Source organism: Meles meles, chromosome 16 (assembly GCF_922984935.1).
Source record: "Meles meles chromosome 16, mMelMel3.1 paternal haplotype, whole genome shotgun sequence".
Classification (NCBI taxonomy): Eukaryota; Metazoa; Chordata; class Mammalia; order Carnivora; family Mustelidae; genus Meles; species Meles meles.
Window position 1 is genome coordinate 65,239,538 of NC_060081.1, and position 14,578 is coordinate 65,254,115.

Consider the following 14,578-nt stretch of genomic DNA (forward strand, 5'->3'; position numbering starts at 1 on the left):
GAGCCATCAGCCTTGATCAACACATATCAAATGCACACATGCTTGTGTGCCCCATCCCCATGCTGCATGGGGCCCTCTCTGGTCTCCAAGACCCCATCGGGTCCCCAAAGAGAAAACATTCTAACCACGAGATTCCTCAGCAATGCAGATAAAAGGAAATCTACTGCTTGACTGGGGCTTTACTGGGGATTTGCCAAGAACCGGTGCAGAAAACTTCCGAACCTTAAACGAACTTTGAGTTCGTTGAAGTCCCACCTACACAGCACACAGATCGACTGCAAACCAGCGCCGGGCCTGCCTCCATCCGTCTGTGAGCAATGGGAAAGAGGCTTGCATCCAAAACGCATTTATCTCACTCTGAACTCCTGCATCTGTTACTTACTGGGGACCCAGATACGATATTTATTTCCAGACTGGTAATTTGTAACAGATTCAAGTGGCCAATCCATTCTCGGGCGTGCGAACAAACCGCCGGCGGGATGTTTCGGAAGGGAGCGGAGCCACGGCCTCTGAAGGCACAGACAGGGCTGGCCCCATCCAGCTCGTTATCCAAATGGAGTTGTTGTAATGGATCGTCAAGATCCAACTGGGGATAAATGACTCCAGTGAGGGCAGTTAGCTCTTCTGAGAGCAAATGTCAAGAGGATTTCAGTGGGGGGAGAGCAGGGCAAGAGTGAGGACCTAGGGAGCTATCTAGGCTGTGTCTTGCCAGGAATCCCCAAAAGGACTCCAGGCATTTTAAGTTTGCTGGAGAACATGGTAGGTTCATAATACGTGGGACTCCCCACCCCCGACTCCACCCCATATTGGTAACAGTGTGCGAGGAGGTGCTTGTACTTGGTACATGCTTCCCCCGCCATGTTCCCGCCTTTCCCTTCCAGACTCTGCTCTATGCTGTGGGCTGGATGCTGACCTGTATGGACAACATCATGGGGTTTTGTGACTTCTGGTTTCCAGTTGGGTTCAGCCAATGGGAAGGGGGCAGAAGCAGGAGCTCAGAGGCCATGGAAGGCTGGGGGGGTATGTTCTTCTAGATCTGTCCCCATCAGACTGCTGAGGTTGGCACTGACTCTCTGTAAGAGGTCACCCCTTCTAGCTCGGGGATACTGCACCCCACCCTACTGGTTTCCTTTAACCCTGTTCCTACCTTGTTAACCCCCCACCTCCCATTACTCCCTTTGAGTGAGCCTGTTTCCTAAGGGGAGACTGACAGATACATCGGTTATCATATTCTGCCGGGGTAGCATTATTATCCCGTTTTACAGGTATCAGAACAAGTAAATAAGATGATAAGGCTAGTACACAGAAAGGTCTGGACTCAACAGGCCCAGCAACGGCTGAATTCATGACTCTGGTCTCATGAACATTTGACTCTGACCACTGAGAGCCAACAGAGCCCAGCGTCACTTATGAAGACAGCATCTAGCAGAGGCTGGCCTGTCTGCACAATCTACCTTTCCGAGAGGGAGAAGGTGGTGGGGTGTGCTTAGTGCACAGAGAACTGGATTCTAGCCATGCAACCCTGAGCAACCTCAACCCCTGGTTTCTTATCCTTAAAGGCTTGCAGAATGCACTGTAATGATGCTAGAACCTGGCAGGAATGGGAGGCGTTTTCAGTGTTGACATCACAGAGACTTACCTGCATTTAAAGCAATTTCATTTGTTGCCTATAACATACCCAAGTGCGTCTTGGCTCTGACTGTAGTCAGATGTTTGCGCAACTTTGTTTATCTAGGGAAGAGTCTTTCTAGGAAAGTCACTTTTGTGGGAGGGTTACCACTCAGATGACAAATGCTATATATGAGGCTGGCAGTCCCCATGTGGGCCTTTGGGGTTGTCACAAGTACTCAGCTGTAGACAAGTTCAAGGGGAAACCAGAAGGAAGTTCTGTTCAGTCTGGTTAATTGCATGCTGAGTCCCAACTATGAGCGGGATGCAAGGTGCTATCTGGGAGTGGATGGGGAGAACAGGAGGAAAGGCCCGGCACTGGGAACTGGTCTGGTCTGGTTCCTAGTTTGGTTCTACTGCTGACCAGACCCATGGCCTTACTAAAGCTCTGTAATCTCTTTAAACTTTTTTTTGTTTTGTTTTTGGGAGGGAGAGAGAAACAGAGGGGTGGGGGGAAGCGACAGAGGGAGAGGGAGAAAGAGAATCCCAAGCAGGCTCCACACTCAGCACAGAGGCTGACACGGGGCTCCATCTCATGACCCTGAGATCATGACCCAAGCTGAAATCAAGAGTGGGATGCTTAACTAACAGAGTCACCCAGGCACCCCACACTTTGCAACATCTTCAATCTCAGCTTCCCTTTCTGAAAAAATGGGGATGATTACCTAACCTGGGGGGCTACTGAGTGGCCTCCATAAATTGTCTCCTTTGAAACCACCCATCACAGGGCCCAAACATGACTCATTAAGAGCCACTGGCTGTTGTCATGGCTCTGCTCTTATTTAAGCCAGCAGAATACGGTGGGGAAGTGACCCTTGATCAGACTTCTGCGCCCTTCTCCTGCATATCCTAGCAGTGAGATCCTCGATAAGTTACATAACTAATCAAAAGCCTCAACTAACTCACCTGGGAATGGGTAGTAATGGCGTTTGCTTTGTGAGGTTGTGGTCCTAGTTAAAGTAATGTTGATACACAAGAGGTGATCTTAGGTTCTGTCACTCCTTCTTGCCCATTGGACTCTTTTTTTTTTTTTAAGATTTATTTATTTGACACAGAGAGAAATCACAAGTAGACAGAGAGGCAGGCAGAGAGAGAGGAGGAAGTAGGCTCCCCGCTGAGCAAAGAGCCGGATGTGGGGCTCGATCCCAGCATCCTGAGATCATGACCTGAGCCGAAGGCAGAGGCTTTAACCCACTGAGCCACCCAGGCGCCCCTGCCCATTGGACTCTTACTCTTTGGCTAAGGCAGCATTGTGTCACCTCCTCCAGGAAGGCTCCCTTGACTACCCACCCCCACCCGAACCAAAGCTTTGGTTTTCCTTAATGTTTGCACAGGCCCTGCTCTATGAGGGTCTCTTTTCTTACCCAACTCCCTTACCAGACTGAGTCCCTTTTCAGGTTTAGATTTCCAGCACACAGTGGAGGACCTGCTCAGTATTTGAGAAATGAATTCTAGATGCATGAAGGAGAGGCTGTAGCTATGATGGGCAGATACTCAGAGTGCTTTGTCCAGGCTGGAGACGGGCGGCTCTGAACTGGCCATCTCCCTGTGAACTTTCCTGGGAGGGCCACGGGGACAGAGTCTGTGTTGACCCTGACTTCCACGGAAACTCCAGCCCCAGGTCCTGGCCACAGTTAGGCTCTCTGTAAAGCCAGGGTCTCGCTGGGGACTTGAAACCGCTCTGGATGTTTCAGACGCAGGGAATTCCACATGGGGCACTGGGGACATCAGTGATAGTGGAGCTGAGATGCTAATCAGGCAACAGAGGGACAACACAGAGACTGGCACCAGCAGGAGACTGTGACCGCCCCTAGAACAAGTGGATGACGGGAGACAGAGAAGCTGCCAGACTCCAGAGCTGGGTTTGCCTGGCAGAGGCGGGAATTCTGGTGGAAGCTGGTGCCCAAGCCGGGGTGCGGCCACTGCTGGAGCTGCCACCCCAGGCAAGTGAGGGAGAAGCCGGACACCAGCTTTCCTTTCACCCTCCAATCTCCCATCAGCACCTTCTCTGTGGGGGTCAGCTTGCTCTCCTTCCTGCCACTCACGCGCGCACGCACACACACACACACACACACACACACACACACACACACACACACATATACACTCACACAGGCACACCATCGCACACATACTTAGATAAGCAATGCAAAGCAGAACAGGGAAGGACAAGAAATAGATCTGAGAGCAAAGAGACAAATGACTAACACCAGGCTCCATAAATATTTGTTGAATCAATGAATCATCTGGATTGGCCCAGATTAGGGGGAATTCAAACGCACACCTCTCCACTTCATAGCCTGTCTCTAGAAACACTTGGGCATCAGAGGGACCAAGAGGAGCTCCGGCATTCGTCAAGGCCTTCAGGCTCCTAGCTGAGGTCCTGAAAAGCCTGGCTTGCACCGGTTGCAAGAGGACCTCCATCTATATCCCTGGCAGCCATGTTCCCCTTTTGCAAACTCTTGCTTCCATGGTGAAGCAATCTCCTTCCCTAACTGGGTGTCTGGATCCCGGATGTTCTTCCCTTGGATCTTTCCTATCCTTGGCAATAGATAAATCATCCCAAAGCTTAGCTCTGCACTGGTCACCTCCACGATCAAAACTTCAAACAGCTTTCTCTTGCCTACAGAATCAAGCCCGGCTTTCTAAGTTTGATGGCAAACCACTGATGACCTAGCTCCAACCTTATTTTCCACTATCCCCATGACATAGTCTCTGCTCTGCTCACTCTGAGCCACTACAGACGCTCTGGCTCCAGCTGCTACATTTTCGCTTGTGCTGTTCTAACTAGAGGCCCCATCTTTGCCCTCTTTATATTTTAAATTCATCCTGTGCTTGAAGCTTTGGTTCATATCACATTTTGCATTCCTGATGAAAAAAGTGATTTTTCCCCCACCTCTGAATCCCTGCAGCATTTTATCTGAACATATGACACTTACCACTTTCCAGTTTGCCCTGGAATTATTGATGTGCATAGCTTATCATCCTGCTCAGGTTTTAAAGGGTAGAGACCATGGCGCTCTAAGTTTTATGGTTCTCATAGCATCTGGCACACAACAGGCACTTTTAAATTTGTGTTGCATAAATGGCTATACCTTCGAATGAATGAATGGATGGACAAACAGACACATGTACAAATGAATTAATGGGTGAAGGAACAAGACGGGCAGCTGTCCTGAGGCCCCACGGAGTGGGCTACTCCAGCCAGCTCCAAAGAGGATACAGCTTCAGAAGGATAATCAATGTGGGTTATGCTAATTACATAAATCAGGGAGGGGCTGGACCCCTCTGGACACGTTCTAGGAGGGCCACCTTGTTGGGGGAGAGGCTGGGGGACAGCCATGGGTCTCGAGCCTGTTACAACCAACCCCAGAGCCCCACTGCCCAGCCCCGTGGAGACTCTCACATCAATGTAGTTGGCGTTGATGTAGTCGGAATGCGGATCTCCATCCAGCACCAGCAGCCTCACCCGGGAATGGTCATCTGCAGAGAGATAGCAAAAAACAAGGAGGTGGGTGGTGAGGCGCTGTGGCGAGGGGCCAGCACTGCCCACCTGCAAGGCTCCCGTGTGTTAGTAGTATGGGCATTGGGCTGCTTCCCATGCCTTCTCTCATTTGACCCCTGGTCCCACCCTGTTATCATTCCCATTTAAAAATGAGGCAGTTGAGGCTCAGGGAGGTCGCTGTGCCTTAGAAAGCACTGTGTGTGCTCCTTCTCTCTTTTCCACCTGCCTTTCTAACACTCATCATGACCCACCTGGGTGAGTCACCTGCTTCTTTAAGTCTTCGTGATTTTTGTCATTAAAAGGGCAGTGTAAATACCTTCTTCACACAACACCGTGAGAGAGATCAGAACACTTAGGAAGCGAGAAGCGTTGGATCCGAACTAACATGTTTTCATTATTGCTTAAAAACAGCAAATTTGCCTATTTTCTTCATGTGCGCAAATGCTCTCCCTTTGTCGCTTGGAGAACTGTTGCAAATAGATTGTTGGCCACATATTGTTATCAATACAATCATTCAAGGGAAGCAGGCTCTGTCATTATAAAAGAGGTCATCAATAACTAAAAACATGTTATGGAGAATGCCATTTCAGACACAATCCAGGCATAAACAAGATTTTCAGGGTTTAGTCAATGGCACGTTAACTTCAAATAACATCAAATAAGCACCGTTAAGAAAAAAACCCCTTGTGCAGAAGAATCAGGCTAATTCTTTACAACTAATTAAGGCAAATGGTGACACGCTAAGGATGCACATGAACGGAACAACCTGGCTGGGTCTGGAGGGAGGAGGGGCTCAGCGGGCTGTCTGGGTCCCTGTCACCCATCGCTACATGTCCCTGCTTCTGCTGCCCAGTCTAGGACAGGGATAGGGTGCCCAGCAAGTGGGCTGGAGCGCTCAGAGCATCTGCGAGTGTCCCTGGGATCAGGAGGCTGGGTCAGCATATCCTGCTAAGACACATGCAGCCCTCTGCAGTTTAAGGGGCACATCTATTACTATGAACAGGAAGCCCCCGAGAACAGGGTCATTAGCGCTTTGTTCCCTGTTTCATCCTCTGGGCCTCCACTTGCAGCAGGCACTAGACAAATCCTTAGCATACGAATGGATCACCTCGCTGGACTCTCGCAGTGAGCCTGGGAGACAAGCAGCATAGCCCTGTTACAAATGAGGACACTGAGGCTCCCAAGGACTGACTGGCCAAATGGCCCGTGCATGGTGAAACTAATTCTGAGCTCAGAAACTCCTGCTTCCAACAAGGGGTCTAAATAGGATGTTGGAGACGACTTCAAGTGTTCATGGCGGGGGGAATTAATGCCAGAGAATTGGTTAGCCCGTGATGGAAGAGCTGAGAAGCCAGAGAGAGGCTGTGTAACTCAGAGATCAGTGCTAGCAAGGAGATGTTACCCCCTGGGAACAGTGGGGCAGAGGGTAGAGGCGAGATTATCAGAGGTGGGGCTGGGCCCACTCTCTGGTGGGAGCTGGAGATGTACCCTGGCTTCTTCCTTTCGCTGACTTCCAATCTCCCACCAGGGCATGTCCTTGGCCAAAGTCAGCCAAACGCCAGCTGGCAAGAGACTACAAAATGCAACCCACAGGGGTCACTTGAAGAAAACAAACGGTTGGTCTCAGTTGAAGGCAAGGAATGGGACTGAGGATGGACAAACAGGCCCAAGACTAGGCAGGATGCTAGTTCATATCCACTAATTAAATAATTCAAAAATTAGTCCTTGACCATGTGCCAGGGACTATGATAGACACAGAGATACGCTGGATTGCCACTTTTCTTACCACTCATGGGCGAGAGTTGCAGGTGGGAGGTCTAACTCATCTCTTTGGGGGTGGTGGGGGAGTGGGGTATGAAGTTGGGAGTCCGAAGTTCACCTTTATGGAGTTCATGGCCAGTATCAGATTTTATAAACCTGAACTCACTCAATCACTTATTCCTCAGCATAGCTCTGTGGATTACTACACTATATAATGATACCATGATGATATAATACATTCCTTCTTCTCGTTTCACAGATGAAGGAATGGGGGCTTGGGGAGGTTAAGGACGTTCCCAACATTATGCAGCCTGCACGTGGCAGAGCTGGGATTCTATCTCAGGTCTATCCGAACCTGAACGCCGGCTCCATCCACACATGGTGCTCTCCCTGGACTTCTAGCATCTGGCAGGCACTGCTCCTGGAGTCTGTGCGAATGGTTGTTCCCAGATCCTGCAGTACTCTAGCTCTCCCAGGAGCGGGACTTCCTGGGGGACCCCTCCCACCCCACTCCAGGAGCAAGGACTCAGACAAGGCCCAGCACCTGCCTCTGAGCTGACACTCTTGAGCCCCATTACCAGTGGTTAAAAAAATGATAATCCTTCAGAAAGTAAAAATACACATTGTGTTTTCACTCATTGGTCTCACTAATGACTTATTGATTCAAAAATCTCCTTTATTTATTGAGTTATGACCGCCCCTGGAAACAGCACTGGAAACAGATTCTGGCTTAAAATGTAGAGAGGGAATTTTCTTTAACATAAAATGAAAGTTAAAATCTGAAAGCAGAAAGGATTTAAAAAACCAACAAGGAACAAACTTATTTAGGTTAAATATTCTTAAAGACGAAAGGGGCCTCTACCCACCAGATGATGGTGTTTGTCAGTATCGTCATCCATTCATAAAGAACCTACTATGTGCAGGCTGGTTGAATGGCCTTACTATGTGCAGGCTGGTTGAATGGCCTAAGGAAGTATTGTCAAAATGATACCCATGCTTAAGGAATCTCATGTGGGAGACAGACTATACACAGAAGTAGAACTTCAAGGTCTAGGGAGTGGAGAAAGGAGGGCTTTGTGAAGAGTATGTGAATGAGGAATTAAAAGTGGGCTAAGACTTAACCAGTAGACAGTGAGGAAGTGTCCTCCCATCAGAGGGAACAAAGAAAGTGAAGACAGTACTCTCGAAAAAGCAAGCACCCTGGGGAGGCTGAAAACCGTTTCCTGCCTTGTGGACACAGCAGTGTGAGGGGATTATAGCAAGGGAAGGAGAGAGAAAGCAGGTAGGCAGGGGTTGGGTTACAAGAGGCACTCAACCCTGTATTAAGGCATTCAGATGTAAATACCCATGCTGGGATCTGCAAGGCATCCATATACAGGATACCTCTACTTTTCCGAGGCTGTGAAAGGCTATTTTGTTATGCAATGACCAAGGTTCACTCCCAGAGGGCTAACCGGTGACCAGTGAGATACACCCATCATGTGAAGTATGAAGCTGAGGGTCAGGATCTGGGTTCAAATCTTAGCCTTATCACTTAGTAAGTCAACTGATCGCCCTTAGTTTGGGTTGCTTATCAAAGAGGAGCCAATACGGGCTGGAGTCAAGATGGCGGAGAAGTAGCAGCCTGAGACTACATCAGGTAGCAGGAGATCAGCTCGATAGCTTATCTAAACATTGCAAACACCTACAAATCCAACAGGAGAGCGAAGAGAAGAAGAACAGCAACTCTAGAAACAGAAAATCAACCACTTTCTGAAAGGTAGGACTGGCGGAGAAGTGAATCTAAAACGACGGGAAGATAGACCGCGGGGGGAGGGGCCGGCTCCCGGCAAGCGGCGGAGGAACGGAGCACAAAATCAGGACTTTTAAAAGTCTGTTCCACTGAGGGACATTGCTCCAGGGGCTAAACCGGGGTGAAGCCCACGCGGGGCCAGCGTGGCCCCAGGCCCCGCAGGGTCACAGAAGGATCGGGGGTGTCGGAGTGTCGGAGAGCTCGCAGCTATTAGAACGGAGAAGCCGGCTGCCAAGACAGAGCCGAGGACTGAACTCTCAGCTCGGGGTTACCTTGAACTGGTCGCGGGCTGGGTGAGCTCCGAGCGCGGCTAGAGGCTGGGGATACGGGAGTGATTGGGTGCTGTCCTCTGGGGGCGCACTGAGGAGTGGGGCCCCAGGCTCTCGGCTCCTCCGGGCCGGAGACTGGGAGGCCGCCATTTTCATTCCCGTCCTCCGGAACTCTACGGAAAGCGTTCAGGGAACAGAAGCTCCCAAAAGCGAACCCGAGCCGATTACTTAGTCCGGCCGCCGGTAAGGGCGGTGCAATCCCGCCTCGGGCAAAGACACTTGAGAGTCACTACAACAGGCCCCTCCCCCAGAAGATCAACAAAATATCCAGCCAGGACGAAGTTCATCTATCAAGAAGAAAGCAGATTCAATTCCTAAGACAGCAGAGCAATTCCAGAGGAGGAGAAAGCAAAGCACGGAACTCATGGCTTTCTCCCCATGATTCTTTAGTCTTGCGGCTACTTCAATTTTTTTTTCTTTTTTCAATTTTTTTTTCTTTTTTCAATTTTTTTTTCTTTTTTCTTTTTTCTTCTTCTGCTAAATTTTTTAAAACTTTTACCCTTTTCTTTTTTAACATTTTTTGACTAGTTCATCTAAATATATATACTTTTTCTTTCTTTTTTGTATTTTTTTATTTGTTTTATTTTTTAAATTCTTTTCTTTCTTTTTTTTTTTTTTCTTTTTTTTTCAGAAGCTGTTTTATCCCCTTTCTCCCCCCCACAATTTGGGGTCTCTTCTCATTTGGTTACAGCGCATTTTTCCGGGGTCTTTGCCACCCTTTTAGTAGTTTATTTGCTCCTTCATATCCTCTTATCTGGACAAAATGACAAGGCGGAAAAAATCACCACAAACAAAAGAACAAGAGACAGTACCGAAGGCTAGGGACCTAATCAACACAGACATGGGTAATATGTCAGATCAAGAGTTCAGAATGACGATTCTGAACATTCTAGCCGGGCTCGAAAAAGGCATGGAAGATATTAGAGAAACCCTCTCTGGAGATATTAAAGCCCTTTCTGGAGAAATTAAAGAACTAAAATCTAACCAAGTTGAAATCAAAAAAGCTATTAATGAGGTGCAATCAAAAATGGAGGCTCTCACTGCTAGGATCAATGAGGCAGAAGAAAGAATTAGTGATATAGAAGACCAAATGACAGAGAATAAGGAAGCCGAGCAAAAGAGGGACAAACAGCTACTGGACCATGAGGGGAGAATTCGAGAAATAAGTGACACCATAAGACGAAACAACATTAGAATAATTGGGATTCCAGAAGAAGAAGAAACAGAGAGGGGAGCAGAAGGTCTATTGGAGAGAATCATTGGAGAGAATTTCCCTAATATGGCAAAGGGAACAAGCATCAAAATCCAGGAGATGCAGAGAACCCCCCTCAAAGTCAACAAGAATAGATCCACACCCCGTCACCTAATAGTAAAATTTACAAGTCTTAGTGACAAAGAGAAAATCCTGAAAGCAGCCCGAGAAAAGAAGTCTGTAACATACAATGGTAAAAATATTAGATTGGCGGCAGACTTATCCACAGAGACCTGGCAGGCCAGAAAGAGCTGGCATGATATATTCAGAGCACTCAACGAGAAAAACATGCAGCCAAGAATACTCTATCCAGCTAGGCTATCATTGAAAATAGAAGGAGAGATAAAAAGCTTCCAGGACAAACAAAAACTGAAAGAATTTGCAAACACCAAACCAGCTCTACAGGAAATATTGAAAGGGGTCCTCTAAGCAAAGAGAGAGCTAAAAGTAGTAGATCAGAAAGGTACAGAGACAATATACAGTAACAGTCACCTTACAGGCTAATAATGGCACTAAATTCATATCTCTCAATAGTTACCCTGAATGTTAATGGGCTAAATGCCCCAATCAAAAGACACAGGGTATCAGAATGGATAAAAAAACAAAACCCATCAGTATGTTGCCTACAAGAAACTCATTTTAGACGCGAAGACACCTCCAGATTTAAAGTGAGGGGGTGGAAAACAATTTACCATGCTAATGGGCATCAGAAGAAAGCTGGGGTGGCAATCCTTATATCAGATCAATTAGATTTTAAGCCAAAGACTATAATAAGAGATGAGGAAGGACACTATATCCTACTCAAAGGGTCTGTCCAACAAGAAGATCTAACCATTTTAAATATCTATGCCCCTAACGTGGGAGCAGCCAACTATATCAACCAATTAATAACAAAATCAAAGAAACACATCAATAATAATACAATAATAGTAGGGGACTTGAACACTCCCCTCACTGAAATGGACAGATCATCCAAGCAAAAGATCAACAAGGAAATAAAGGCCTTAAATGACACACTGGACCAGATGGACATCACAGATATATTCAGAACATTTCATCCCAAAGCAACAGAATACACATTCTTCTCTAGTGCACATGGAACCTTCTCCAGAATAGATCACATCCTGGGTCACAAATCAGGTCTCAACCGGTATCAAAAGATTAGGATCATTCCCTGCATATTTTCAGACCACAATGCTCTGAAGCTAGAACTCAATCACAAGAGGAAAGCTGGAAAGAACCCAAATACATGGAGACTAAACAGCATCCTTCTAAAGAATGAATGGGTTAACCAGGAAATTAAAGAAGAATTGAAAAAATTCATGGAAACAAATGATAATGAAAACACAACAGTTCAAAATCTGTGGGACACAGCAAAGGCAGTCCTGAGAGGAAAATATATAGCGGTACAAGCCTTTCTCAAGAAACAAGAAAGGTCTCAAGTACACAACCTAACCCTACACGTAAAGGAGCTGGAGAAAGAACAAGAAAGAAACCCTAAACCCAGCAGGAGAAGAGAAATCATAAAGATCAGAGCAGAAATCAACGAAATAGAAACCAAAAAAAAATAGAAAAAATCAATGAAACTAGGAGCTGGTTCTTTGAAAGAATCAATAAGATTGATAAACCCCTGGCCAGACTCATCAAAAAGAAAAGAGAAAGGACCCAAATCAATAAAATCATGAATGAAAGAGGAGAGATCACAACTAACACCAAAGAAATACAGACAATTATAAGAACATACTATGAGCAACTTTACGCCAACAAATTGGACAATCTGGAAGAAATGGATGCATTCCTAGAGACATATAAACTACCACAACTGAACCAGGAAGAAATAGAAAACCTGAACAGGCCCATAACCAGTAAGGAGATTGAAACAGTCATCAAAAATCTCCAAACAAACAAAAGCCCAGGGCCAGACGGCTTCCCAGGGGAATTCTACCAAACATTTCAAGAAGAACTCATTCCTATTCTCCTGAAACTGTTCCAAAAAATAGAAACGGAAGGAAAACTTCCAAACTCATTTTATGAGGCCAGCATCACCTTGATCCCAAAACCAGACAAGGATCCCACCAAAAAAGAGAACTACAGACCAATATCCTTGATGAACACAGACGCAAAAATTCTCGCCAAAATACTAGCCAATAGGATTCAACAGTACATTAAAAGGATTATTCACCACGATCAAGTGGGATTTATTCCAGGGCTGCAGGGTTGGTTCAACATCCGCAAATCAATCAATGTGATAGAACACATTAATAAAAGAAAGAACAAGAACCATATGATACTCTCAATAGATGCTGAAAAAGCATTTGACAAAGTACAGCATCCCTTCCTGATCAAAACTCTTCAAAGTGTGGGGATAGAGGGCACATACCTCAATATTATCAAAGCCATCTATGAAAAACCCACCGCAAATATCATTCTCAATGGAGAAAATCTGAAAGCTTTTCCGTTAAGGTCAGGAACATGGCAGGGATGTCCATTATCACCACTGCTATTCAACATAGTACTAGAAGTCCTAGCCTCAGCAATCAGACAACAAAAAGAAATTAAAGGCATCCAAATTGGTAAAGAAGAAGTCAAACTATCACTCTTCGCAGATGATATGATACTATATGTGGAAAACCCAAAAGACTCCACTCCAAAACTGCTAGAACTTGTTCAGGAATTCAGTAAAGTGTCAGGATATAAAATCAATGCACAGAAATCAGTTGCATTTCTGTACACCAACAACAAGACTGAAGAAAGAGAAATTAAGGAGTCAATCCCATTTACAATTGTACCCAAAACTATAAGATACCTAGGAATAAACCTAACCAAAGAGACTAAGAATCTATACACAGAAAATTATAAAGTACTCATGAAAGAAATTGAGGAAGACACAAAAAAATGGAAAAATGTTCCATGCTCCTGGATTGGAAGAATAAATATTGTGAAAATGTCTATGCTACCTAAAGCAATCTACACATTTAATGCAATCCCTATCAAAATACCATCCATTTTTTTCAAAGAAATGGAACAAATAATCCTCAAATTTATATGGAACCAGAAAAGACCTCGAATAGCCAAAGGAATATTGAAGAACAAAGCCAAAGTTGGTGGCATTACAATTCCGGACTTCAAGCTCTATTACAAAGCTGTCATCATCAAGACAGCATGGTACTGGCACAAAAACAGACACATAGATCAGTGGAACAGAATAGAGAGCCCAGAAATCGACCCTCAACTCTATGGTCAACTAATCTTCGACAAAGCAGGAAAGAATGTCCAATGGAAAAAAGACAGCCTCTTCAATAAATGGTGCTGGGAAAATTGGACAGCCACATGCAGAAAAATGAAATTGGACCACTTCCTTACACCACACACAAAAATAGACTCCAAATGGATGAAGGACCTCAATGTGAGAAAGGAATCCATCAAAATCCTTGAGGAGAATGCAGGCAGCAACCTCTTTGACCTCAGCCGTAGCAACATCTTCCTAGGAACAACGGCAAAGGCAAGGGAAGCAAGGGCAAAAATGAACTGTTGGGATTTCATCAAGATCAAAAGCTTTTGCACAGCAAAGGAAACAGTTAACAAAACCAAAAGACAACTGACAGAATGGGAGAAGATATTTGCAAACGACATATCAGATAAAGGGCTAGTATCCAAAATCTATAAGGAACTTAGCAAACTCAACACCCAAAGAACAAACAATCCAATCAAGAAATGGGCAGAGGACATGAACAGACATTTCTGCAAAGAAGACATCCAGATGGCCAACAGACACATGAAAAAATGCTCCACGTCACTCGCCATCAGGGAAATACAAATCAAAACCACAATGAGATATCACCTCACACCAGTCAGAATGGCTAAAATGAACAAGTCAGGAAATGACAGATGCTGGAGAGGATGTGGAGAAAGGGGAACCCTCCTCCACTGTTGGTGGGAATGCAAGCTGGTGCAACCACTCTGGAAAACAGCATGGAGGTTCCTCAAAATGTTGAAAATAGAACTACCCTATGACCCAGCAATTGCACTACTGGGTATTTACCCTAAAGATACAAACATAGTGATCCGAAGGGGCACGTGTACCCGAATGTTTATAGCAGCAATGTCTACAATAGCCAGACTATGGAAAGAACCTAGATGTCCATCAACAGATGAATGGATAAAGAAGATGTGGTATATATACACAATGGAATACTATGCAGCCATCAAAAGAAATGAAATCTTGCCATTTGCGACGACGTGGATGGAACTAGAGCGTATCATGCTTAGTG

General features: G+C 45.8%; 1 protein-coding gene across 13 annotated transcripts in view; it reads right to left on the reverse strand.

Annotated features, from left to right (window-relative positions):
• Positions 1 to 14,578, reverse strand: part of PTPRT (protein tyrosine phosphatase receptor type T) — a 1,093,025-nt gene that overhangs the window by 60,537 nt on the left and 1,017,910 nt on the right. For all 13 annotated transcript variants that reach the window (XM_045981319.1, XM_045981314.1, XM_045981318.1 and 10 more), the window contains one exon: positions 5,075 to 5,151. In XM_045981319.1, the coding sequence (XP_045837275.1) occupies positions 5,075 to 5,151 (77 nt within the window). The remainder of the gene's footprint in view (positions 1 to 5,074; positions 5,152 to 14,578) is intronic.